The following is a 27,638-nucleotide window of genomic DNA, read 5'->3' on the forward strand; positions in this document are numbered from 1 at the left end:
CACGTAGTCTCAGAGTATATAAGTACGGACGGGGCGTGCGTTTACAGCACGCGGTATGAATAAGAGTCTGTACGGCAACTGACAAATGGGAGTTGCGTTCTAGCCACGGCCGGGTAAGGACAGTGTTTGGGTCGTCCGTATACAAGCAGTTGGTGAGATTGCGAAGGGCTGTGGGCCACCCCGCGAGATACTTTCCTATGTGTTATTCGCCCCTCTCCGAAAATAAAGGCAAGTAAAGTGCTTGTGACATATACAATTCAATTACCGCGACAATCACCGGTGTGTTTATTTGAGATATCTTTTACGTACGAATGCGGTGATGTATGAGAGAGAGTTGAGTTCTTCAAGTATGCCAAGACAGGAGAGTCCCGACCTCGATCACAACGGTCCCGGTTGTGTTACAATATATATAATATATATATATATATATATATATATATATATATATATATATATACTATATATTAGCTTTGTGAAGGTTATCCTATCAAACCATTAAACAGCTTTAATAGATTGTGCATCGTTCTATCCACTATGTTTGAAAATGCTTATCATCTACCGAATAGCCCGGTCTAGCTAGGTTTAACTGGTAGTCTGATTTCCAGACACTTTGTCAATTGGACTTCGCAGCCTTATTTCAAAGGCGCAAAACCACCTAAACTTGAACCAGTTTTCGACGTTGGGGCGTCAATATCCTGTACAACAACGTATCACGAGCAGAGGGTCTGGAAGCCGGACTAGTTAACAGGCTGCATTGTGCTGACTACTCCAGTAATATTCAGAGGACACATTTATGCTCACAAATACAAAAAACCGTTATTTATCCATTTAACAAGGTAAATAGCAACCGATTATCATGCGCACAGACAACCCTGATTCATCAGATGACAGCGATGATAAAGCGAAAAACAAACACACAAACACAACAACAACAACATGTTCAATGACCATGTATGTTCACAAATGTAGTGACTAGGAAGAAAAGGTGGTATATATTTGTTTATTCTAAAGTAAAACAGACACACTTCAGCCCTCCGCAGAGACTAAATGCACCACGATTTATACATATGTAGCTTTCTCAAAGTGTAGTAAAAATAATACACTTTCGTGTAATGTACTTCGTCCATTCGTTATATTGCATAATCACGGAGATACGTCTACAATAATACTCTTGCCAATGATACCATACAGATTTAGTAACTATCAAGCTACATTATATTCAATATATGTATTTTTTTTCAACACAAAACAGGCATACAAGTTTGATTTGCAACAATCGCATGCTAATCAGTGTAAACTACAAATTGCATGGTAAAATATAAATGGTTGAATAATCAAATATGGAACTCCTTGGAAAAAAATTATCGTATAATCGTCAACAATCCGCCAAGAGTATGCACCATTAGTACAGTCTACCCCAAGCAACAATTTTAAGACTCATATTAAGTGTTCACTATAAGAAACATCTACACTGCGGCTGCCAACATCTACAGAGCAAATTGATTAAGGTTGCAAAGAACGTGAGGCGCATGTGGGAGAGGAACAGGGGTGCTATACACGCTTCTCAGTAGATGAAACAATTTCCAAATTAAGCCGGAGACTTCCACACTCTCTTGCCAAGACATGAAGACATGAATTGTTCAGCGACCGTCTCGAAAATCAAAAGGACTTGAGGAATCTCTGCTCCACTAAAAACACAAATCTGGTACTGACATTTTCCCATTGCCTATTAACTGCGTATTTTCTACCGCTGCGTTGTTGCTGTTGCGATATATTGTCCGTCACGGAGAAACACCGATTGTTTAGTGTTTGTGTACTAGCCATGTGAAAATTATGGGCATAAATACTTCGGTGGGTATTCGAAACCAGGACCTCCTGACAGGAGCCATATGCACTCCATAGATGACCGAAATCCCGCCCGATAGGCAGTGATGCTTTTGATCAAAGAAAGCAGCGGGCACTGCGTAATCTATTCAAATCAATGATCCCTGCGACGATATGTTTTTTATTGCAAATGACAGGCAAGTTGTCCTTCATCCACGTACATACTACAAAGACATAAAGCATTTAGGTAGTGTTTGTCTCTGTTGTTGCAGATAATGAAGACAAAATGCACATAACTCTACAGGCTGTGGATATACATCACTCAAAAAGTTTAACGTTTGCAAGTTCATAGCTCTACATTTTAATCAAGCTATATAGATTCATATCCTATGCAAAATACAATTACTATGAATAGCTTCACGGCTCCTAATTAGCAAATGTGAGAAGTCTCCGTGCGTGACTAGTTTGAGTATGCACTTACTGGCTAATCTATCAGCGCAATAACTTGGCGTCAATATGTAAATACAGTGTACAACGTACAACCGTGCATTATAAAAACAAGAGCAGACGGAACTATACTCCTTATTATAACCAATCATAATACCAAAGAAAATCATTAATGAACTTTAAGAAACAAATTGAACACTATGACAATTTAAATTCCACAGCGAATAGTACCAATATCATTCAATTACGTGACCATGCATGCATCACAAACCCATCACATGCCTGCCAGACATGGATTTATAATTTAGCGCATTTTCTATTAGGAGCACACTCTATGCAGCTCTTAAATGACATCTAATTCAATGTACATGCAGGGACATTCGAAACCCATCTGAAGAATTAAGAAAAACAAAAACAAAAACATGTATATACTCTGGAAAAATGTAATGAGAAAAGAGGCTTTGAAGTTATTAGGTCACTAAATAGTCAAGTCCTTAATTTCACCCAGGGGTGTGCTCTTTACAATGAATAGAGGAAGAAAAGGATACAAGCTCAATGGGAACCACTATGAAGGGTTAATAAAGTTAAGTGAAAGTTTGTACGTCATTAAGTGTATTCTATTCATAACGATGTACCTACCCGTCCTAACTTCAAATTCTATAGCGTCATCCTTTCAAAACTTATTAGGGTTTTAAAAAAAATTGTTTGAAGATTTTTACGAATTCCGCATATCTGAGAGAAGTCAGACGGACACAAATTATCCCAGAAAAAAAAAACAACCACAGCCATTTTCCATTCGTTTTATGATCCTTTACCTTAGAAATTTAATTATCAAAAAGAAGAATGGCTTTTTCAGCACATAAGAAAAATTATTAAAATTGATTAAGTTTTCTCTGTTCCCCTATTCTGAGTCCTCACGGAAAATCAGGTTGTGCGACTTTTTGTTGGATTTGTCATGCACGGTCACAAATATACAGTGTAAAGTATGTTACAAGAATACAAAAAGCAAATGCTTCTACAAGGTGTCCTTTACATTTTTACATTGGCTTATTTTAGAAAAAAAAAAAAACAAGAGGAGCGTTCACATTTCCCGTATACTTCTAAGCACAAAAGCACAATAGACAGCGTTGACATCCGCCATGCAGCTCATTTTCACCCACTTGTGATTTCCACCTAAGAAAAAAAGAAAATCTGGATCTAGACAGTGATCCGGATCATGGCCAAAATTTAGTCATCTGTTCCTTGTGTCTTAAACACTTTTTTTCTACATATATATATATATATATATATATATATATATATAGACAAAAATCCTTCAAACCCATTCAAGACTTCTTTAGTAATTTTGAACACAGGCAAACAAACGGAAAAACAAACCCCAGAAATGTTGATTTCCTTGAGGTAATTATATCTGATTTATAAATATAAATGGACCTAGAGGTTGTTTGCGAATAAATGAATGAGTGGAAAGGATAGGATATAAATCATTGACACGCATAGACAAATGAAATGTCGTATTTGACATTTTGCCTACAATATCATAAACGGTGAAAGGAAGATAGTATACATGACTTAATATTTGGCCCTTGTAAGTAATTAATTCATATTGAAAGTTACATGCATCAACAGTAAAATTACAAGAAATACTAAAAGTATGGTATAACCTTGCAGATGATAAGGAAGAAAATACTATATGACCTCCTTGGCTTCATCGCCCAGCGAGTTTCAGGTAGTCTACTACAGTACATGTATAGCATTCCATCGCTTCAGCCTCAGCTTACCAGTAATACAGAAACCTTTACTTTGCAGGTCCTACTATAAAACATCAATAAGTGCACTGTGGTAATACCCACACTGATAAAGTTCCCACACAGCTTTGAGTCTTTAGCGAATCTCGATTCTAAACCCAATGGCTTTTACTACACGAAAATGAAATATCTGAAAAAAGGGAAGAAAGAATATTCTTTGTTTGTTCGTCATACACGCGGAGTTGCCAAAGCGTCTTCTTATTTATTTTTCTTCTTCTTCTTTTTCTTGGAGAAGTGGATGTGAAGAAGGAATAAAAACGGTTTTAGGCATGTGCTTATCAAATCGATCTCGTGTTGTCAGATTTTTCACGACGTTCCTAGAGTCCACTAAAATTCAAAACACAGAGACCTATAGGACTTGATGCAATGATGACGAACGACACATGGGGGCGCCATTTTTCTTTCTCTAGGCTGCGTCTTAGCGAAATCTAAAGCTCCTTGTTATTACAACGCAGGGAAAGAGGAGAACGGTCAACTCGACCGTCGTCTTTAACAACCGTCCGCGTCCCCAATCTAGAAGCTCCCTATTGTCCGCGTTATCAACGGGAATATATGTACATTAAAAAGTAGACAACAAAGCATGTGAAATTTTCCTTCAGCATAATGCGCATATCTGAAAGATTAAAAAGACGTAGCTACTGAGGAAAGCCTATATCTCACTGGACGTGTACATGCACATTTTACATAAACGTTTGAAAGAACGCTTCATGTGAAGGCACAAAATGTTGTTACGTATGACAATGCTTGAAAAAGTAGTCCAAATTCTGTACATGATTTTAAAATTATATAAAAACAGCAAAATGTGCGCTGTTAAGTGATGAAAAAATAGACTTAGTAGTCACTGAATATGATCAGAAATCGCATTCTGGTGAGATTAAAAAAAAAGAATACATTGTACTCAAGCCACGTTTTACAGGCCTACTTGACTTCAAATATCCTTTGGAAGCTGCAGAAATCTATGGAACTATTTTTGTAATCAAATTATTTTCATTTTCACTCATCAGTTTTCCCCGTAGCTATGATGACTGAATTGGGATAGACAAGTGGACACCTCAGCAAGTGACCGGGCATCCTACAGTCTTAATTCCTAGTATCTGTTCGACATTAGTTCGGTTGGAAAGAGAGGCCTTTTCACCAAGTGATCCCCTCATTCAACATTTCCTAGGACGTTTGGAAACCGTCTTTTTTTTTCTTCTTTCTTTCTTTTTCGTTATGTATAAACGCAAAGTAACAACATTTGTGGATTCAATGAGTTCAGTATAGTTAAGGCAATTTCTTCAGAGAGAGTTTAAAATGCAGTTGGGCGGTTTGAAAGAACAACTACCTTATTAACGGCAAGTAGATAGCACAAACGACTTGTCGTGCAGGCGAATAAATAGCTTAACTTCGTTCTACATCCATGCAAAGGGTTATAGTACTCGTCAACCTGTTCATCCAACTACTACTGTATTGTAGGCTATTTTGAGACTCAATTTGGCGTTTCATCCCATAGGATTATGGCTGTCCCTGCAGCGGCAGGCGTTCTTCTTGCACTCGAGCGCCCTCTGTTGGTGATTGCTGTGGTTAAAAAAAAATGAAGTTGATCAACGACTCGATATCCAAGCTGTACATCGAAAATAATGCTATCACAGGAAGGACACAAAAGACGAATTTTATCTTCTTTTTCTTTTCGTACAAGAAAAAAAAAAACATCTTATTCACTTAAATACCCAGGTACAAATAAAAACAAATAAAAGTCATTCAACGTGATATGTAGTATAAAATACAAGATATAATAGCCAACTGCAAAAACTCAATAATTAATGGATTAGATTCCGGCTTATACAGAATATATATATTTTTTGTGACATGTAACCATCTTGAGTTGTTCTTTGCTTGCTTTTATAAATAACAAAATGTGGAGAAGACAGTTTAGATACCATGCACATGGTTTGACAGAAGTAAATACTCGGGTGGGTATAAATATCATAGGGAATATAATGTTTGACGTTTTGGAAACTTTTTTTTTTTCAGTAAAATAGAGCTCACAAGCCAAAATAATGCTACGTGCATGTAGACCGATATATGTAAAGCGTACTGATTACAATTAGTTGATTCAAATAGTCATTACATGTGTATCAAACTGTTTGTAAAACTCAGCGTTTCATAATCATACAGCCATATAAACATGATGTTTATGAATATCTTACCTTGTATCGATCACCTTTGCCCTTCCTTGATGATATCTCGTTGCACAGGTCCTGGGCAAAAATGATAACAATAATAATAATAATAATAATAATAATAATAATAATGATAATAACAATAACAATAACAATAATAATAACGGTGATAGTAATAATAATAACAAAATTCAATTGATGTTGCAAGGTGAACTTTCTTTAACACTCTATTTTATAAAATTCATACAATGCCTTTCCACGACCACGCAAAACACGTATACGACGAAATCTCTAAATTCATTTTTTTAATCAATACATGTACATCCAAATATTTTGGAACTCGAAACAATTCTGAAATTACTTACATTGTATTTGTTTGTTGCCTCCTGCATTTGGTGTCCCACTGTCATTGACTGGAAGCAGATGACAGCGTGAGAAATACAGACAAAAATAATGGTCATTTACATAATGTTGAAACAAAAGTCGTGAAAGTTATTATGGATTGCATAAACAAGCAGTATATATACAGAATATATTTACTCCAGTCTCTGTAGTACGGTATTCCATCCCCAAGATCAAAATCGTGTAACTCTTGTTCTCTACTCGGAAGAATATCTAATTAATGACTTAATTGCAACTGCGTCAAGAAAAAAAAACCACTTACCTTCTTTTATCTGCCCAAGTTTGAATATTGGGAAACCTACATACTCCTAACGCCTTTTCACGGTGTTGGAGGATGGGTTTTTTTTTTTTCCGGTTTGAAATACTATCCGCTCATCGACAGGAGAATAGGCATGAGTCTATATAGGAAACATGCACGTAGCTTGCTGTAACCGACATTATACCCTGTTTCATGTGGTTTCAGGATAAACATTCTTAATGAGATAACTAAATGCTTGCATCCAATTCAGGTCGATAAACTGGAGAAGCCGTGTCGCAACATATCCTTCCTATATAGATCATACGCTAGCGACAAATGGGGAAGAGTGAGAGAGGGGAAAAATGTGTATTGTTCATTGCCTTTACAATATTATTCAATGATGCTATCAGTGTGAGGACTTACTTTGACACAGGACAGGGCGATGAAGACGATGTTGACAAGCACGGTGACCACACCGAGCACGATCATACAGACGTTGTCGAATATCAAAGCGCTGGGGCCAGCGAATGCTGATACCGCAGCGTTCTGGACGACGACCAGACAGAGGAAGACCATGCACCACAGCACGTAGTAGTCCTAGGATTTGGGTGAGGGAGAAAGGGGAAAATAATCACGTAGTCTGTGTAATAGACACGTTACATTCAATGTCTGTTTTATCATTGACATCACACCATGAAGTTACATCAGTTCCTGCAGTTGTCTTCTGTTATAGTAAGGTGTTCTTTATCCAGGGCAGGCTCTTCAGTGTTAACACTGCTCTACCAGAGGGTCTACCATTATTGGTTTCCATGACACACTTTACTCCTGTGGCATTTGCTCTCACGAAATATCTGCACCCTAGGCCAAACATAAATTGAAGGGTTTGTTTGCAAAAACCGATAAGTCCATTTTTGAAGATTTTGAAGTACGATCTCTGTCATAATGTACAAAATAATACCTTTTGAATGATATATTGGTCATTACATATAAAGGTATATTTTTTAAGTTATGGTCAAAAGAAGCAAAAACTTTCTCATTATTCTCTTTATTTTTCTTGACCTTTAATCGCAAATATCTCCATTTGGCAAATATGGACTTATCGGTTTTTGCAAACAAACTCTTCAATTCTACCCAGAAACTTAACTCTAATCCTAATCCTAATCTTAATCCGTACACAAACCTAAATCCCTATCTGAAAGCCTAACTCTAACCCTAAGTATTTGAAAAAAATAAGCCCGGAGCAACTGTCGCAGGAGCAATAGTCGTGTCACCATTATTTTCACCCTGCCGATTCCAGGTATCCAGTTATACACCTGGGTCGAGAGGGACGTGGTTGGTAAAAACATCTTGTCCAAGGACGTAAGCACTGGGTGGGAATCGAACTCGGGTCCTCCGATTAGGAGTCGGGAGTCTTATCTACTTTGCCACAGCACCCCCATCAAGTAATATGGCGATAAGAAGAGTGATATTACTAAAGACGATGACAATGTAGCCATGATAACGACAATCACACTCACCCCCTTTTGTCACATTTTCATTGAGGGCAGCAGACAATTTGTGGCACAGGGCGCAGCCATTCTATGAGCTCATTTTGAGACGGGTGCGTTTATAAGATTTTGCGTGCCTAGAATCACTGTTTTGAAACACTGTTTTGAAACAGTGTTTCAAATCACACTTTCGTCAGGAGAGCGTTTATAAGATTTTTTCTCCGAGCGTGTTGGGGCTCTCGCTCAGACTGTGCCATTGCGCAACTCACTCTGCGCAGTTTTTCCTCAGCAAAAGGTCAAACAGGGTGCGCGCAAGGCATTGTGACGTCACATAAACAGTGTTTGCGATCGCGGTTGCGTTTATAAGATTTTTGAAACACTGATTCTACAGAAACACTGTTTGTAAACGCACTATTTTGTGCGTTTACAAACAGTGTTTCAAAACACTGTTTCAAATCACGGTTAGCGTTTATAAGAATTTTTTTCGAGCTAGAATCACTGTTTGGCCAGAAACAGTGTTTCAAAACACTGTTTCTGGCCAGAAGAAAAATCTTATAAACGCACCCTAATCAGATTATGGATGAGTTATATTACATTGTACCGCTGCCGTAATTGCTATCAGAACCACAGTGCTTCTTCTATTCCTACTGCTGCTGCTACTGCTGCTACTGTTATCATTATCATTCCAATTGCAATATATGTCATGGTGCAGTAAAAAGAGGTATGAACAACAACAACATTTGGAAGAGGAAGATGAAAAGTAGAAAGAAAATTCTCGAGAAACAAAGTTGATAGACGATGAAGAAAGGTATACACATTAGTGAGTTCTTCAGAACTACATACGAAATTGTGATGACAAAGGTAAGGACATCAAACACAAAAATATAAGACTTACGAGGAGCGTCTGGTATGATGTGTTGGGCAGACTCTGGGAGACAACGAATTTGAAAGCCACAGCTGTGAGAAGCAGGGTGAGAGTGACGCTCAGCCGGTCCTCGGGCGCTTCCCGGTCCACGGCGAAGGATGTGAAGGCGAGTGGCGTGATGAGAAACTGGGGATATGGATCATACGAGCAGAGGGAGATCATCAGAAGTTTGGAAGATGCTTACACACAAAAGAAAACAGACACATACTCGGCCTTCCTGTCCAACTCCCATCTCTCTGCGACTTGCTGCCTTATGAATATGCGCTCTTAAATGTTCTTTTTGCTGTATCCTCCTTTCTTACTATTACTCTTTCAGTTCAGTTTAGAGCTACTATACAAAGCTCCATGGTTTCACTTATCATGAAAATAAATATGATATTCAGTTTCAAGTTTGTTGTATTTTCCACTTGTGCAAAATAATGAGGTCACAACAACAAACGCAACGATCGGCTCATCAAACTACTAAAAAGAGCAATCAAGAGAAATCAATATAATCGAATTTAACAATATACGAACACGCATCCGAACGTATCTCAAGGCACACAATTGGATGAGACCGTTATCGATAAGCACTTTCACTTGAATGTTTCTAAACGATGTATATAATACCTTATAAGGCTCCCTTATACATTTTTTTTTTTAACTGAGGAAACCTAGCACATACTTTACGCACAAAACTTGAACGTCAATTATTATTTAATATCATTTAGCCAAAGAGGGCGAATCAAGGGGTATATGATGAAATATAGCAACGAACATGCAAAAGCAAAACCAGGCAATATTCAACCTATGCATAATGTAGGATATCATTCAAGTACCTACGTCGTAAGACCTCCCTAATAATCCTTAGGAAAATGAGCTTGTGTTCTTGATGATGATTCAAATTATTAGTATCTTGATATTATGACGTTGTGTACGTTTTCTTCGGTTTTGCTTTATCTTTAAAACAAAAATAATGCTCTTATTCCTTCACTTTCGACGTCAATACTATCATGATTACATTTGTTTGTTTGTTTGTTTGTTTTGTTTTATTTTATTTCATCACGGGATAAAATGCCCTCGATCAGCCAGATGAGGCTGTTTTTCAGAGAGGCCGTGAGTACAGTGTTACAGCAACAACAAAAACAACACAACAATTAACAAATCAATCAAAGTAAATTAACAATTACACAAAAACACATAAAAAACAACAAGCATAACATAATGAAATACATTACAATATAGCAGAAACTAGATACCAAGAACAAAAAAAAGAAGAGGAATATAAAGGTAACCACTTAACACAAACGCTACAAAAGAGGGTGACACAAACAAGTTCACGTAAATTCAGGCAAGTTAGCTCAAACATAGTTATGAAATCCACACTATAACACATACTCTAACATTCTTTCAAAAGCCTTCAAATTACCGAGTATTCTAACATTTTCGGGGAGACTATTGAATATTATAACACTGGAATAAATGCATCCCAATTTCATGAAATTTGTTCTGGGTTTTGGAAGTATAATAATATTACGTGAGTTACGTAAATTATATTTATCTATTTTGATAACTACTTTTTTACAGATAAATAATGGCAATAACTTGTGTAATAGTTTAAAAATAAATATTGCCGCGTGTTTTTCCCAGCGATTCATAATTGCTTCTACGCCAGATAATTTATATAAGGCTCGACTACTGAAACGATTATCTACTAATAGAATGGTGCGGAGAGCCCTCTTCAGCAAAACACTTATTTGATTTACTAGACTTTTACTGGCGTTCCTCCACACAATTGAACAATAATCCAAATGGGGCTGAATTAACCCTTTGTATAAAATAAGGGCGGTGTCTTGCGGAATATATGGCCTTATTCTCTTGAAGCAGTACAACGCAGAAGAGAGTTTGGCCTTTACATTGGCAATGTGATTGTTCCACGTCAGGGTGTCGTTTAAGGTCACACCTAAATACTTACAGGAGCATTTTTGTTGTACGCAAAAATCATTAACCGTAACCTTAACGTTATCAAAGAGGTGTTTTTTCCCGCATAGGTGTGACAATCATGTATTCACACTTTTTCTCGTTTAGCAGCAGTCCATCGTACCTCAGCCAGTTCGTTATCGCCCTTAAATCATGATTTACACACTTTTCTAAGTCATTGGGATTGTTTGATGCGTAGTAAAGGCAAGTGTCATCAGCGTACAAAGAGACAGTACAATGTTGTACAACTTCAACAATGTCATTGATAGTTATCACGAACAGAAGCGGTCCGAGGATACTCCCCTGGGGAAAGCCACACGTAACGAGACGTTGTTCAGACATATTTCCGTTAACAACTGTGACTTGCTTCCTAAGCGCCAGATAATCTTTGAACCAGGCTAAACTGTCGGATTCTACACCGTATTTTCGCAGCTTCTCAATTATCACATCATGAGGTATTAAATCGAAGGCTTTTTTCAAGTCAAGTGTGATGAGTGCAACTGCACGCCCTTCATCTAAAGCCTTCCGGATAGTTTCTGTAATTGTTACAGGAGCAAGCAAAGTTGAATACTTAGGGCGAAATCCAAATTGATTATTTGTTAAAAGATTATTTTCATGAAAATACTTGTATAATTGCTTAAAAACAACCTTCTCGAGGACTTTCGAAAGGACTGGAAGGACCGAGATGGGTCGATAACTTTGTGGGTAGGTCATGTCGCCCTCTTTGAAAATTGGCGAAACTCGAGCTAGTTTCCATGCTTCTGGTATTCTACCCTGAGCCAGAAACAAGTTTAATACATGACATAATGGTTTCACGATCACAGGCAGAGTATCTTTCAACACACTTGTTGGTAAATTATCTAAACCGGCTGCCTTATTTCTCGGAATTGTATCAAAAGATTTCATGATTTCACATTCGGTGACAGGATCAAATGAAAATTCGCACGTTACTTGTTTGATGTACTGAGCGGAACTGCGATAATCTTCTTTCGGCAAACTAGACTTAAGACGTTTTGGCGCATCCACAAACAAATTATTCATAACATTGGCAATATCTTTGTAGTTATGAACATCCTTTCCTTCGGATTTGACATGGTGCAATACATGTCCCTTTCTCCTAGGTAACAGTGTATGAAGAAGCTTCCAGAGAACGGACGAGTCACCCTTATTTTTCAAAATACTTTCATTTATATATTTTCTTTTACATTTACGAATCAAAGAAGTTACACGATTTCTCAATTGCTTATATCTATTCCAATCAGATATTTGTTTGGTCTTCAATGCTATCTTTTTACTTTTATCTCTTTCAAACATAAGCGACTTAATGTCATCATTCATCCATGGGGCTGATTTCTGCTTAACCCTTCTGCGTTTCATTGGAGCAAATTTATCTAATACAGTCACATATTTAGAAACCATCATCTCGTAGGCGGTATTGGTGTCTACTTCACAAAACACTTCATCCCAACATTCACTGCGTAGCTCATTACAAAATGTGTGAAAATCCAGATTTGCTAAATTGCGAGAGTTAACATATTTATGATTTGATGTGGCTGTTTTCACTCTACCAATGGCTGATACCACCATATAATGATCACTGAGTGTGATTGGTGCTACGTCACAATACTGCATATGTTCATGGTTAGATGAGAACAGTAAGTCAATGGTTGTAGCAGAGAGTGGTGTAATTCTAGTGGGCTTTGTCACAAATTGTTTCAGACCATAATCTGAGGCAATGTTTAACAGCTTCCTAGTATGATTAGATAACACAGGCTTCGTTACATCACAATTCAAATCTCCGATCACAATATAATCGACAGATTTAGCATCTAAACACTGAAGAATATTTTCAAATTCTTCAAAATATTTCACTGGAGCATCTTTCTAACTTTTCACATTTTACACTTTCAGCCCACATGCATTCTTAACTCTCAAATCCTGCCCTATCCTTTCAAGCCTATTCATAATCACTGTTTAATCATTATGAGACGACCTAATGTTTGAAAAATTACTGTTCACGTTTAGTCGTACATTCTGCTATGTTGGTGCAGTGCGATTATCTTGAATCTGTCGGAATCATTGGCTTGATTAATTTGTGTGAATTGTCGACTTCACATGAGTTTCGCTGCGACTGCACTCTGAGAGCGGTGGATATTGGAACTTAGAGGTGCGCCCAACTTACCATGATCAGGGCTACATTCCACATGTAGTAACTGGGTTTTCTCTTCACGTTCACGGTGATGTTGTAGAGGGGGTACGTGTTGACCGCCCCTGAGCTCATCTTCTCTTCCTCCACTGGGGCCGCATCAACGTGCTTCATCAGCTCCCACTCTTGGCCGCCTGTTCAACCAACATCCGGGCGAGACATGAATGGTGACTTACCACGGTACACAGTTACACAAACCTTTCAAGTATAACGAGTGGGGGGGTTAAGGGGGGGGGGGGGGGATCATCCCACAAGACCAACACCCACGAGTCATACAGCCCACGAGTTCGACATTGAAAAGAGGTCCAGGAGTCATACAGCTCACGAGTCATACACCCCATGAGTTCGACACTAAAAAGAGCCTATGAGTTCGACACACATAGGTAAAACAGCCCACGAGTTCGACAGATACAACACGGGGCTTAATGTGTCGGTCTCGTGGACCTTTATATAGCTTAGTGTCGAACTCATGAGCTGTATGACTCGTGAGCTGTATAACTCATAGGCTGTATGACTCGTGAGCTGTATAACTCGTGAGACGTATGACTCGTGGATGTCGGTGTCGTGACGTGCACCCACGAGTGGGATGAAGTACACTATGCTACCATGGTTATTTGATCAACATTCTATCATAATGCCCTTTCGCTTCATATATTAGTAGAAAATCAGCAAATCAAAATATATAAAGACATATCATAATACCCTTTCGCTTAGAATATTAGTAGAAAATCAGCAATCAAATATAAAGACAATAAGGTGAAGAAAATGTAAGGCAATAAAAACAAAGATTTATTCATGAGAAATCACAGAAGATAGATAAAGACGCAATGGGAGAATGAACAGAAATAACAGGACGAGTGTAAGAGGGAACGATTGGATAGAAGCAAGAAAGAACCACTTTGAGAGGAAAATGGGTAAAATACACGAAGGAGGAGGAGCGGGAGAAAAGAATAGTAGAAACAAGCTCTATAAACAAACTGAAAAATGGGACTCGTGATGTATGATTGTTCAGCCACCGAGAGACAATAAATAAAAAAAAAAATCTCGTTTCTGCAGTGACTCATTCAAGGCAATAATCCTGTGATGTGCATAGGATTTATGGCCTTTTCCTTACCTGTGAAAGTATCTGTTCTGACGCTGTCCTTCTGAGTCATATCCTTGCTGAACTCGATCACTCTCTTTGGCCAATCCGACATGAGTTTGATCGTCAGATTCTAAGAAAAAAAAATCGCATCAAGAAAAGAAAAAAGCCTTATCACTTTGAATACCATCTGCACTATAATTAACTTCTCAAGTATGAGAGATACCATTATTCCTTGACTACAGATTTATACACATAAGATGAAACTCATCCTGACTACAAAGAACAGCGAGCTTTTAGATCTGAGACACAAGGGAGCTTTAGATTTTCGCGACGGGGACGATCAGAGGAAAGAATAAACAAAAAAAAACCAAACAAAAACCATACGAATCAAACAAATATGTACTGCTCATGAGCAAATTTGCTTATTACAATCTACCTCGCGTCGTCCAAGTTTGGACGGGGGTGGGTGCTTTTTTTGCGTCCGCTCAAATTCAAAACGCAGAAAGCTACTGGAATGATCATAACGGGGGCGTCATTTTATTTTGTATAGGCTGCGTCCTCACGTAATCTAAATCTACCTTACAACACAACGTAGGGCGAAACTGGGAGAACGGCTTAATGCAATCGTCGTCATAAATGCCCGCCTCCGTCGCAAATCTAAAGCTCCCTACGAATGTTCACGACGCGCTTCCTCCATGGTTGGATAATGGGAACAGTTTGCAGGCGCATTTGTTGAACATTGTTTCCCTTCTTTTTTCCTAATTGCGGCATCTTTGCTTTTGCGTCGCAGATCTAGTGCTCGTTAAAATGGGCGCCACAAATTGCAATCGGCTGCTCATTCCAAATGCGCATGCGTAGACGACATCACAGGATCTCATGGATTCACATGAAAGCAAAAAGAACCTCCTTGGTAACAGTTCGACTGAGCATAGGTGAATTATAATCTTAGTCATGTACAAGGTCACGATTGGTCAAGACAAACGAAATAGTCTTTGTCCACCATTTTCCATTTTAAATGTGTATGTGTTGGTTCAAACAAAAACAAGTAGGCCGACCCGTCGAATGGATTCACAACCAACCCTAACGCAAAATTTCAAACAAAAACAAGTAGACCTACACAATTCTAAGAACGTCCCTTTTAATACCGTATTGAGACCACTACATCCATTATGAAAGCGTGATACCGTGTTACAACTTTGCTCGTACTTGTACTATCTCCGGGAGGGCGTTCAAATCTATTCATTTTGAAGTTTGGAATGAAGGCTGCTCCCGTTCAAGATTCGGGTGTGTTTGTCAATAAAAGTCACCGTTTGCCAGTTGAAGTCACCGATAGATTTATAAGCTCTTCCAACCCACCTGGTAGTCGAAAGGGAAGTCGGTCAGCTTCATGACAGACTTGAAGGTGCCCTTCATCCTGATCGACAGCTGAGCGTCGGGAATCGGGTCTGTCTCGTCATCGTACGGCGACTTGAGTCCCACGCGGTGCTTCACCTCGTACTTGTCAATGCTGACGGCGTTGAAGAAATAGATTCGGGGGTCCCAGTGTTCGCTCCAGTCTATCTCCTGCAGATAAATGAATCATCAAAATATTGTTCATGAAAACAATGCAAATGAATACAAAGATGGCGGATAAACAGAATTCACCCTTTTCGTGCCAAGAAACAAGCATAGGGGAAGAAACAATCTTCGAGTACATGCATAATATGATCGAATTGCTATCCCTAGTTACGATTACAAGACGCTGCCAGGCAGCATGCATTCTTTCAATTGATCTATACGTCTTCAATCTGGTTTCTCTGTCTCAAGCACTGGACGACGCAGTGAACGTCACCACGAGAACGGTAAATAGCAACCAAATGACGAGCCCAGACCTTATGCTCAATTATCATATTAGCGCCCCTGTCTAGGGTCATTACCTTCTGGGCAATTACCCCAGACCCTTCCCCTGACCCTAACCCTAATCCTTATCCTGAACCTAATCCCAACTCTAACCCTAAAACCTATCCGTAATCACAATCTTTACTCTAACCTTATCATAAGCCAGTATTAGCCGGGGGTAATTGCCCTGATAAGAACGCCTAACGGTAATGTGACTCGCCAAGAATCCTGCTGTAATACTCACGTCAGCTTTGAGCCCTCTGATGCTTGGTTCCTTCCACTTGATGGTGAGGGCGAGCTCGCAGTTGAATTCCTCCCTCAACGTGTCGATGTCGCCGAGAGTGATGATGTTCACACGGACACGAGCGTACACCTTTTAAGACAGGGCGAGAGGAGAAATCTCATGACCACCTTAGCTAAGACACAAATCAGAGCACTGCAATGGTAATTTTCTTTTAATCATTTCTCCTGAATTTCATTAATGGCATATCAAGCGATAGCAACTATTGTTGTTGTTGTTGTTGCTACTGCTGTTTTCGTTCGCAATATCACGGTACCAATTACAAATGATTTACATTGTAGCGTGATACCTACTAGTATTTGAAATCATTTGCACAATTATTGGTGTTTATGGATTCTAACAAACACATAATATTAAAAAAAAACAGCAACAAACGAGGATTTATATGAACGTGTCAGTGAAAAGGTGTATTTTTCTAGGACAGAGCTAATCCCATCGCACTTGAATGGCATAACGATATTACATACAGTACAGCTGGTTAGTAGTTCAATGACAGTACATTATAGTATTAGGCCTATTCACACAGTTCGATTAAAATCCAAGATTCTTTCGCGATCACAAAATGGCGCTCCAAACATAAGCTCAATTACAAACAGTGAGTTTATTGCATTTTCGAAACATCGAGCTGATGTGAAAAGGTCTAAATCAGCTCGGCGGTTTTTTTTTTTCCCACGGGAAGTCACTAATTGGATCTGTCATCTACATCATATAAGACAGCAGAGGTTGGCCACAAGTAATGCATCCTGGGCTGTACAGTACCTCCAAAGAAAGAAAACTGAAACAGGCTACACGTCTTGATCGCGTGGTTTGCTCGGGTATCGGCACTGTTTTTTCGTTTGTTTTGCTGCCATCTACTGTTTAAACACGTACATTGTACAGCCTACCATGAATGGGTGCTTTACACAGAACTCTGTGGCCGCGCTTGCAATGCAATTATCAAATAATATTGAAAACAACATGAATGGCAATAGTTGACAAAAATAAGAATATCTACAACATGATTCATCCAATTCCTAAGAATGGTAATAATGAATGACAAAAAGATATAAAGGGAACCTCAAGAGGATTATCAGGTTGATTAAAGATAATTTCATAAGGACGAAAAAAAAACCACCTTTCAGTAAAATGTACATGTCCTAAAGTACAATCAATGTTTGTATGAACTAGAGTCAAGTGGGAAATCATGTTGAAAGTTATGTGCCTATATGCATGTAGTTAACCTTAATTTTGAAAGATGAGTGTTTAAAATGAGATGCAAAAGGTTTAGAAATTACATGCAGTGTTTAAAACATTTCGTTGTGGGTATCAAAGTAACAGATTCCCCCCCCCCCCTCTTCATTTTCGCCCTGAAAGCTACGAGGGCGTGTGTGCTTGTGCGAGTGTGGGTGGGGCGGGTCGAGTGTGAATGATGAGCTCCTAATGTAAGTGGGTGCCGGTGTGTCTCGTTTGCATATTTGTGGTACAAGCATGGAGTAGGTTCATGGTACAAATATGACCAGCCATAAAATGAAAAGCCATTCTGAATTGTGGTATAATGGAATCAGATTCTGGAAAAAAAAAAGAAGAAGAAAAATTTAATGGTGCAAGCGCAATTATGACCCGGATAAAGTAATGCGTCAACATCATGATTATTAACAGAGCGATTTTCTGTGATATAGTTTTGTTACATCTGGGAGTCAACCCGTATCAAATAACACTTTTTGAGTAGTCATCTCATCGTCAGGATCGTAACCAACTCATATCAAATTAAAGATGAACTTTGAAATCGAAAACAAAGCGATAATGCGTCCTCTCCATCCAGATAACCTCTCCCAAAGGCCCTGCAAACAAATAACACAAAACAATGTCTCTGGTATTGTTACCGGACCAGAGTAAAGTGCAGTAGGCCCCATAAGACTGACGTGTGTTTTCAAAATTAAGTCTCTGAATATTACACATTGTATGCCTTGAAAAAGAGAAAAATAAAGGGTACACGAAAGAAAGGGCAGACAATGGAATGTATACAAGTACCCAAGAGCAGTACATTGTAGTGATTTTGTGTCAAACCTACAATAAATATTGTGTACATATATAGCTGAACAGTGCCCGAACTGATGGATGAGTTTAGAATAGAAACCGTCTCGGCGTCCTCTGCCAAGTTGTGATGCTCCCTATTAATTTCATGGTCAATGTTATGTAACACTTGTATTTTACCCGGTAATCACTCATTTCCCTCGTGGGGAAAAAAACAGATCCCCAAGCCTCACATGCGCACCATCATCTTACACTCACCGTGGAGCCACATACACTCAGACAAACAGGGCAAAATATTATCGTGTATTTAACTTCCGAAGATTATGGTTTGTGTGTGTGTGTGTGTGCACAAAAGTGCTATCGTTTTAATCATTACAGATATTATTCTATATTCCATTTTCGTGCTACTGAGATTCATTCAAGCAATTATCTTTTTATGCTTTCTGTTAGAGCTCGGTAAAAATGCTTCATGATGTCCTTTGAATTGACTCATTGTTGAATTCTGTAATGTTTTCATTTTCTCATTCAATATAGTGTGCCATCATGAATTGGTATAGAGTTCCCTCCTTTGCCGGAGGCGGATCCAGGATTTCTGTAAAGGGGGGGGGGGGGGGGCGTGACTAATATTTCTGGTGCCACTTCCGGGTTTCATTTCATTTTTTTCTTTTTATTTCTTTTGTTTTTAACGAAAAATAAAGGGGGTTGCGCCCCCCTCTGGATCCGCCACTATTTGCACAGAGCGAGTGGAACATGGACTCAACGTGACTTTCAAAATAATCAACTTTTAATCGAATTGTCTGATTTGATTGCTCCAATTTTTCTTCTTGCGTTTGTTGAATCCAGATAAACATTTTAAGAACACTTTCTCTTTCAATCATACACTGAAACTTTCTCTGAGGACGATACAAGTCTATTAACGTATGACTGACGTCATTATGCGGGGAATTTGATGGTAATTTTCAAGGAGATAATACCATCACATTACCCGACGTAGAATTGGTGACAGTTCATGAATACAATTATATTGAATGAAATCATGATCGGAAAATCAATCAGAAAAAAAAAAAATCTCCAATTGTTTTCAGTTGCCTTCATTTCGCACAGAGGTAGAACTTTAACTTGAAGAGTTTTATCGCAAGATGAGTTAACCTCATTCTTGTTAAGTTGAGATATTTGTGATTGGCTGCTAAAAAAAAGAAAATAATTAGAAAATACCGGATATCTTTGATCATACATGTAACTTCTGGAATATTCCTTTTTATGTCACAAGTGAGGTATTACTGGAAAGGTTTAATTTTGCTCTATCTGATGACGGACTAACTTTTAAATGTTTAAAAAAATGGCGCTTAGCTCATTTTGCAATATGCAACCTGTTGTAACTTCACCATAATTAGATACATAGCACATAATAATTATACACACACGTCCAGTACTAAACGCAAAGATTGCATCATATAAATCTTGCATGATTCTGACAATCGCGTCATGTGGAGAGTCCATTATTCTATTTTCCTATTTACCCAAGTTTGTTTGATGATATGGGAAATTATCCATGACATTCGACACTATATAATATGATAATAACCAGGGCTATTTAACGTACAGTCTCAATAAAGAGCTTAATGTTCATTTTATGATTTCCACTTCCGATAAATACCAGCAGTCTCTGATAATGACTGTCATAATATCGTTCATGTGATCTTGTACAGCTCCACGTCATTTATCGTTGCCAGTATTGACTACGTGCATTCCCTTTGTTTCATTCCAATTAGAGATACACATGATCGCCTTCTCGTATTCTTTGTTTAACTTTCATCCCCATCGAGTTGCCAATTTTGCAAACATTATCTGTTTCAATGGCTTAAGAAGAAAGAGACCGACCACTCTCCCCCCCCCCAAAAAAAGAAGTAAAATTAATAAATAAATAAATAAATAGATAAATAAATAGATAAATAGATAAATAAATAAATAAAATAAATAGATAGATAAATAAATGAATAAATGAATAAATAGATAGATAAATAAATAAATAAATAAATAGATAAATAAATAAATAAAGGCTTATCACAATTGCACAACTTCCTGGTAATAATCCAGGATTCTCGAGCAATATCACTCGAGGCAGAGGAAATTAGTCATTAACGAACATTGCTACTTAAATGAGAAAGACAAACATAATCATCTACACTTACATAAAAAGGGAGGAATGTATTTACATGTCTCATTATCTAAGCTCAATCCTAGCCAACCTCACAAAAAAAGTAAAAACAAAAAACAAAAACAGAAAACGTGTCTGCATGCAGCCAAACCCGAAGAACTAGATTCGTGTAGGTGTATATCTTTCCCCCTCCCAATCACACTGACTAAGAAGTATACGTCACACTATTCCAAATACCGCATTTGCTTCCTTTATTTACATTGTACATTGTACAATGTAGGCGAACAACCGGATTCAGCAAAGTGCGGCACAATCATCTAAGCAGGAAAGCTATCATAATCTGTCAACTTAGATGGGGGTTATCTGAAAAGGCGAACTACTTTATTCATATTTCCCGTTCTCTTTCTTCGCTTGTTTGGTGCTTTTGTTACATAACTACATCGTGTTTACATCATCCCGTTTGGAGACTATAAGTGAGGGTCATTGTTACAACAGATTGACGACTTGCCCTTCGTCGAGGTAAAGGTTCTTGTTAAATGGTTTTCCCTTCTCTATCTCTCTCTCCTTTTATTTGTCATTTGTTTGTTTGATTGTTATTTTGCTAGCTTGTTTTTGTGGTAGTGATGCGGATGACATAAGATTGTGAGATTCTGGGGACTAATGCTGTGTAGCAAACGTGGTACGCTTAAAGATAGTAGTGCCGGAAAAGGACAATTGGCTTTATATACTGCAAGAATAACTTGGTAAGAACGAGAAGAAGAAGAAGAAGAAGAAGAAGAAGAAGAGGAAGAAGAAGAAGAAGAAGAAGAAGAAGAAGAAGAAGAAGAAGAAGAAGAGGAAGAAGAAGAAGAAGAACTTCTTCAACTTCTAGAATATAAATTCTTCTACAGAATTTGATTGCCTCACCTTCTGGTCATCGCTTCGCTTTTTGTGAACCACCTTATTTGGCTGATCCCTCCCGTTTTCCTCGATCTTCTCCAAACACTTCTCCATCCTCAACATGGACGACATCACCTCCTCCATGGTTACCGTCGGCGCCATCTTGCCTATAGATAGTCTCTATCGAAGATCTATGCAAAGACACAAATAAATATTTACTTACATTACTATATCACCACAAATCAACTCGACTTGGGGTTTTCCCCTTCTCAATACGCTCACTGTCTGCGTGCAATGCTTATAGATCTAAGTTGTAGTTTCACTTCGCTAATTTTTGTTATCATTATTGCTATTATTACGAAAACAACATCAAAGTTAAAATTTTGTTCGAGCAAATAAGTGTACGGCATGCGCATTCTACCTTGTTCATACTTCATTGTGTGACGTATACACTATAACTTAGTCTTCTTGATGACTCACTCATTTTATTTTGTATGATTAGCTCGATACAACGAGAAAGTAAACAAAGTCCTCCCCGGCCCCTTCAGACCATCCAACACTACTCCTACGCGAGCTCAATAACATACATGTACGTAGTACATGTAGTATACAAGTAAGAAAAGGCAATTTCTTGTCAGACTATACACCGAAAATGTTTGATGATTTCAAGAAATTATAAAATCTACGTTCAACTGAACAAGTGACATTGCTTTGCAAACGTAGATACATGTCGTGTCTCACAAGTCAGTAATTGGTGGGAGTCACGTACATAGGCCTTGAATACATAGGTTATAAAATTCCTTCACAGCAGAAACATACCGAGCGTAAGGTCCAGAGACAGGGAAAAAACCGAAATGAAAAGAAAATCGGACGGGAATTCAAGTGTGTCATTACATATAGCATTCGACGTGTTCAGAATTTTTCGCATGTCAAGTTACAAGTATGTACCTACTATAAATGAGACTTTATTTGCGGTTCACGAGTCAGATTCAGATTGATAAAAGCTGAATTTCATTTCATTTCATTTCATTTCGTTTTAGTTTTAGTGTTCCGCAATCTAATCCGTGTATTATTTTGCTTTGACCATGAGCAACAATTCAATAAAACCTTACTCTCCATGACGGGCGTATATTGGTCAATTCATTCACAGACTGTAGAATCCATTATCTAACAAGCGCTGGGTATATCAAAAAGTCACTACATTAATATTAATGCGGGGGCATCTATCTCGAATCCTATCATTCTCTGCGTGTGTGGAGGTGTGGGTGTGCTGAGCACTGCATATTGGCACGTGCAAACAGAAAGTAAAACCAAAGGCAAACAACACAGTTTACATTTACTGTATGCTTATAATTTTCTACACTAAACTGCCTCACACCACCAACATTCAGAGAGAACATCCTATAGGGTATTTTGTTTAACTTGAGCACAGCTTATAAAAAATTGAGAGCTGGTTTCTTGCATGTATACAGTTCATGTACATGTATTTCATATTGATCAGTGAAATCAACACAATTCAGAAGGATGGCTCAGAAATGCATTCAACCATGATTAGACTATCAATGCTACAAAATCTACTTACGGCTTTCGTGATATGGAAGTTTTCGATACCAATTACCCGACTTTCCAAAATGCTCAGTATATGTACGCATCTTCATGAATTTCTTCTCTATCTCTACAGTACATAATGCATCATCGTTAGAGCCTATAAAAGTCTATCATAATAGGCAAAAAATTGCAGATAGAGTACCTACACAATGTGTGTACGGCTGTATGCTGCATGATAGGAGCTAGTTTTACACAATCCACGAGGACATTATGATGAACAACGCACCTGTATGTTTTATACATGTAATCATTATGTCCTGACCTTTGATTTCTTTTTCACAGTCTTTAATTTTTTTCCAAGCAAATGACTGCCGTAGACCTTATCATTATGATTATAATTAATATCTATATACTCTCTAAAAAAAAGATCGAGTGAAAATATTCACTCTTGAAGGAGTGAATAACAGAAAAGAGTGAATTTAGAGTGAAATTGGAGTGAATTTTGAGTGAAAATGTTCATTTTCACTCATTTTGGAGTGACCTCAGGGATCGCTCGAAGATTTTGGAGTGATCCCTGACGTCACTCGAAACGAGTGAAAATGAAAATTTTCACTCAAAATTCACTCCAATTTCACTCTAAATTCACTCTTTTCTGTTATTCACTCCTTCAAGAGTGAATATTTTCACTCGATCTTTTTTAGAGAGTAGACCTGCAGTCTGCTAGACACATAAAAGCTTGATGGGATGATGTAAAAGGTCAAAATTTTCCACAAGTCTACTGTTCAATTTCAGTGGGCAAAGCCTGTATCTATAAAGCGTATTACATTTCTTTAGCACGCTGCTGACAAGCATTGCTTGGTACACTTTGCTACTATAATTTTCTGTGCTGTCCTTACACAGACTAAAAATGCATAGTCAGGAGTCTAAATGTACATATAACATGTACAGTGTGTTGTTGTCTTTCGTAGCACGAAAACCTACAACTAAACGTATATTTCTTCGTGCCGATAGTAGGCCTATATAGTATATATATACCGTACGTTGAGCTTGAGGTCAGTTTGCTCCGTTTGAGGTCTATCACACTAATTGCAATATGATGTATTCACTTCCCTGTTGACTAAATTATTCCGCAAAATCACAAAAATAATGGAATGATTTTGCTAGCATTAAACATTACAAAACAGGACTATTTTTACAAAATCAAATGAATCAGACAATGAAGAATGCAGTGTGGCTATTATGTTATACTCTCATTGCTCCAGCATTCGGATTTCCAGATCATCAGCCTGAATTATAGAGAGACATTCTTCGACAAAATATTTATGATTGTCGTCTCTATACAAGTGACAGTCGAAATGACACGCATTTATGGACAATCATGCATGTGACAAGAAGCAGTGAACAAATATCTTTCACTTTCGCATATTATATTTCAGGCACGTCCTGCGATACTGCTGTCACTCCACTACAAATAGCTTTAGTATACTCGAGTTTACCGTGCGACAGCGCCCAGGCGTTATTTCAATCTGTGTACGCCCTGTGCACGCCCTGTGTATACAACCTTCGTTCGAAGAGACTCGGTATAACACTGGGATGGATGGATATACGTAGCATATGAGTGGTATCCAAGCGATAAACATCGCGATATCGTATGATGTGGGCCATCGCTCGTATCTACAAGCAGAAATCAAAATAAGTAGGAAACTGGCATATGGATACGATGTAATTTATCGCCCCATAGTTACAACAAGGCTCGAAATACTTACATGTTATTATGAGAAGACAGAGAAGAACCGTTAACAATAGTTACCTTCGTCTCCCCTCGACACATGAATCAACGCACGGAGTACACGACTTGCGTACACTGTTATTATGCGTGAAAGTCGCTTGCGCTAGATCCCGAACAGTCAATCATTGACTAACAAGCTGTGTAAAGTACACTTGACGCCTGGGTGCACCTTTTCACATCAATCAGCAACAAGAAAGAAATATACTAGTACCATGGAGGTAGAAAGAGGAGCTACCTCCATGCTAGCACTCAGGGAGGTGGAAAGAGATTCTCCTTCTTATACGCAAGAATGAGAAAACGTACGAAACTGCGTGGAGGAGAAACGGATAGTAGAATAAAAGTATACTGTTCTTTGGAATACTGTTTGTTGCAACAATCAAGCAGAGGAGCAAAAATAAGAACAAAAAAAAAGAAAAGAAAGAGGAGAAGGTTCTCCCATCTCCCTGTTCAGTTCGTAGGTGTGTGGTTGTAGAAAGGAGATACATTTTTAGGCCTATTATAATGATAATCCATAATATTATTTTCCCCTTATATATTTCTTAGTACATGTGTGGGTTCGCATCCCTACGGGCTATAGTAAATGTCTACTTTTGTGTGCCCTGACCCTCATGTTGTTGATCTCCGTTAATTTCATTTTTATTATTTTGTCTAACAATCATATACAGTACAGTGTATTCCTTTGTAATGTTCATTCTGGTGGTTTTTTTTTTCTTTAGTTGTTTGTTTCATGTTTGTAATGTTTATGGTCTGTATGCTATATTCTTTACCTGGTCGAAAAAATAAATGAGTAAACAAATGAATAGTAATAATAATAATAACAATAATAATGATAACAATAATAGTAACAATAATAATAATAATACTTATAATAAGAATAATAATAATAATAATAATAATAATAATAATAATAATAATAATAATAATGATAATCGTACTGTCACTGCAGTCATTTTCCTTCGTCAGTGATTTGGTGTCGTCTTCCCTTCATCTTATTTTTTTTTCATTCACCTTCCTCTTTCTCTCCTACTCCTCAGTCTACATTCGTTTTGTTTTTCCTCTCCGTCTAAATTCTCTTGAACCCTTTTTTATCTCATTTTCTCTTTGTTTGATTTCTCCTCTTCCCATTTCCTCTCGTTCTATGTTTACGATTACAAAACCACATAAAATCAAAGAGCCAGATCGCATTTCGCCCAGTAGCACGACAACCAAAAGGGTATTTACCCGATTCAATATAATACTAGAACACAGTTGTAAAGTTTAAAAAAAAAAAGCTGGCAATCTGTCCAAAATTTCTGAATTGTTATTTCTCTTTCTTACTTTCTTTCTTATTCTTTCTTTCTTTTTGTAGTTTTGTTGAAATTTACGTTGGACAAGAAGCTAGGCTACAACAGCCTGCTATGTCACAGAATAGGGAAATGATTATATAGAAAACATAAAGAGAATTCCACAAATTTTCATTTTCATGGAAAGCACGCATCCACTTGGATTGTTACTGACCTGACAAAGTTAAAGAATAGTACAATTTTTCTGCCTTCTGAAGGAGGTATTACAATGAGCCCATTCATTATACAAAACAATAATCAGATATATTGGTAATCTCTTCATACATGTGTAGTTTCTTTATACCCATTGATGTTTCTGATGCGATCACTGAACCCACACATTTCGATTAAACACGAATTTATCAACATGTGATGATCAAGGGGTGAGCTAAAAAAAGCGGCAACCAGAGCCAGAAAATAATCATTATATTGAACCCTCCCAAGGCCTGATAACTTAATAAAACCATATTGAAATAATAGCTTACGAATTATTCTATAATATTGATGAGTTCTAGGTTTCATTTTTTTTTTTTTTAAGTTAGTTGGATGATACATGCATCTTCAATGGCGTTCATTCCGTGCAATTTCCAGGTTGGACAAGCGCTCCTGAAGAGTCACACGAAAGTTTATTCGTTAATAATCGACGAAGAAACATTTATAATCAACAGGATATCTAGCTGAACTTCACTGTTCCAACTGAAGTATCTGTTTGTTTGGGGTTTTTTTCTCTCTCTTTTCCTTAAAGGGATGATTGGTTGAGGTGAGGATTCAGCAATTTTTTTTTGCGAGATATTTACAATTCACTTTATAAAAATTAATGTTCAAGAGGATACATTAACTCTTAGAGGAATCCCAAGTTTTCGGATGAAAACCTATTTTGTAATGGCTTAGATATATCCACAGTCAAGTATTAGGATTGCTTTGTTTTAAATATCTCAGCCATTTCATTATCAATGTTCATCAAATAAAATTTCGATTCCTCTTACATTATTATGCTCTTGGATATTTCATATTACTTAGGAAGAGGTTTCTCATGATCTCACATAAAAAGAAAAAAGTTGAAAACCCGAATCAACCATAACTATAATCATCCCGTCACGCGTCGTTATGTGGAAGTGCGCCATCATGTGGCCTCATGCACTACAGTCTTCAGCTTCTTGAGGGCACAGGGCCAACACTGGTCAGTTCTCTCCTCTTAGTGCATAGAC

The 27,638-nt window shown here is 37.8% G+C and overlaps 1 protein-coding gene across 1 annotated transcript; it reads right to left on the bottom strand.

Annotated features, from left to right (window-relative positions):
- Positions 1-3,557: 3,557 nt before the first annotated feature.
- Positions 3,558-25,227, bottom strand: LOC139720888 (cys-loop ligand-gated ion channel-like). Its single transcript, XM_071632218.1, has 11 exons — positions 25,130-25,227; positions 21,799-21,962; positions 16,665-16,793; positions 15,899-16,105; positions 14,573-14,672; positions 13,435-13,592; positions 9,264-9,419; positions 7,305-7,478; positions 6,607-6,654; positions 6,269-6,319; positions 3,558-5,636 (listed from the first exon to the last, which is right to left on the bottom strand). The coding sequence occupies exons 2-11, from the start codon at positions 21,931-21,933 to the stop codon at positions 5,574-5,576; spliced, it is 1,221 nt and encodes a 406-aa protein (XP_071488319.1). The 5' UTR covers positions 21,934-21,962; positions 25,130-25,227; the 3' UTR covers positions 3,558-5,573.
- Positions 25,228-27,638: the final 2,411 nt, after the last annotated feature.

This window comes from Diadema antillarum, unplaced genomic scaffold (assembly GCF_040938485.1).
Source record: "Diadema antillarum isolate AM-2024a unplaced genomic scaffold, OU_Dant_1.0 scf00000134, whole genome shotgun sequence".
In the NCBI taxonomy this organism is placed as follows: domain Eukaryota; kingdom Metazoa; phylum Echinodermata; class Echinoidea; order Diadematoida; family Diadematidae; genus Diadema; species Diadema antillarum.

Coding starts and splice junctions, on each gene's coding strand:
- LOC139720888 (XM_071632218.1), bottom strand. CDS start 21,933: ATGGCGCCGACGGTAACCATGGAGGAGGTGATGTCGTCCATGTTGAGG. Junction 16,106..16,664: donor TCAGAGGGCTCAAAGCTGAC/GTGAGTATTACA, acceptor ATTTATCTGCAG/GAGATAGACTGGAGCGAACA. Junction 6,655..7,304: donor TCGCCCTGTCCTGTGTCAAA/GTAAGTCCTCAC, acceptor ATCTGCTTCCAG/TCAATGACAGTGGGACACCA.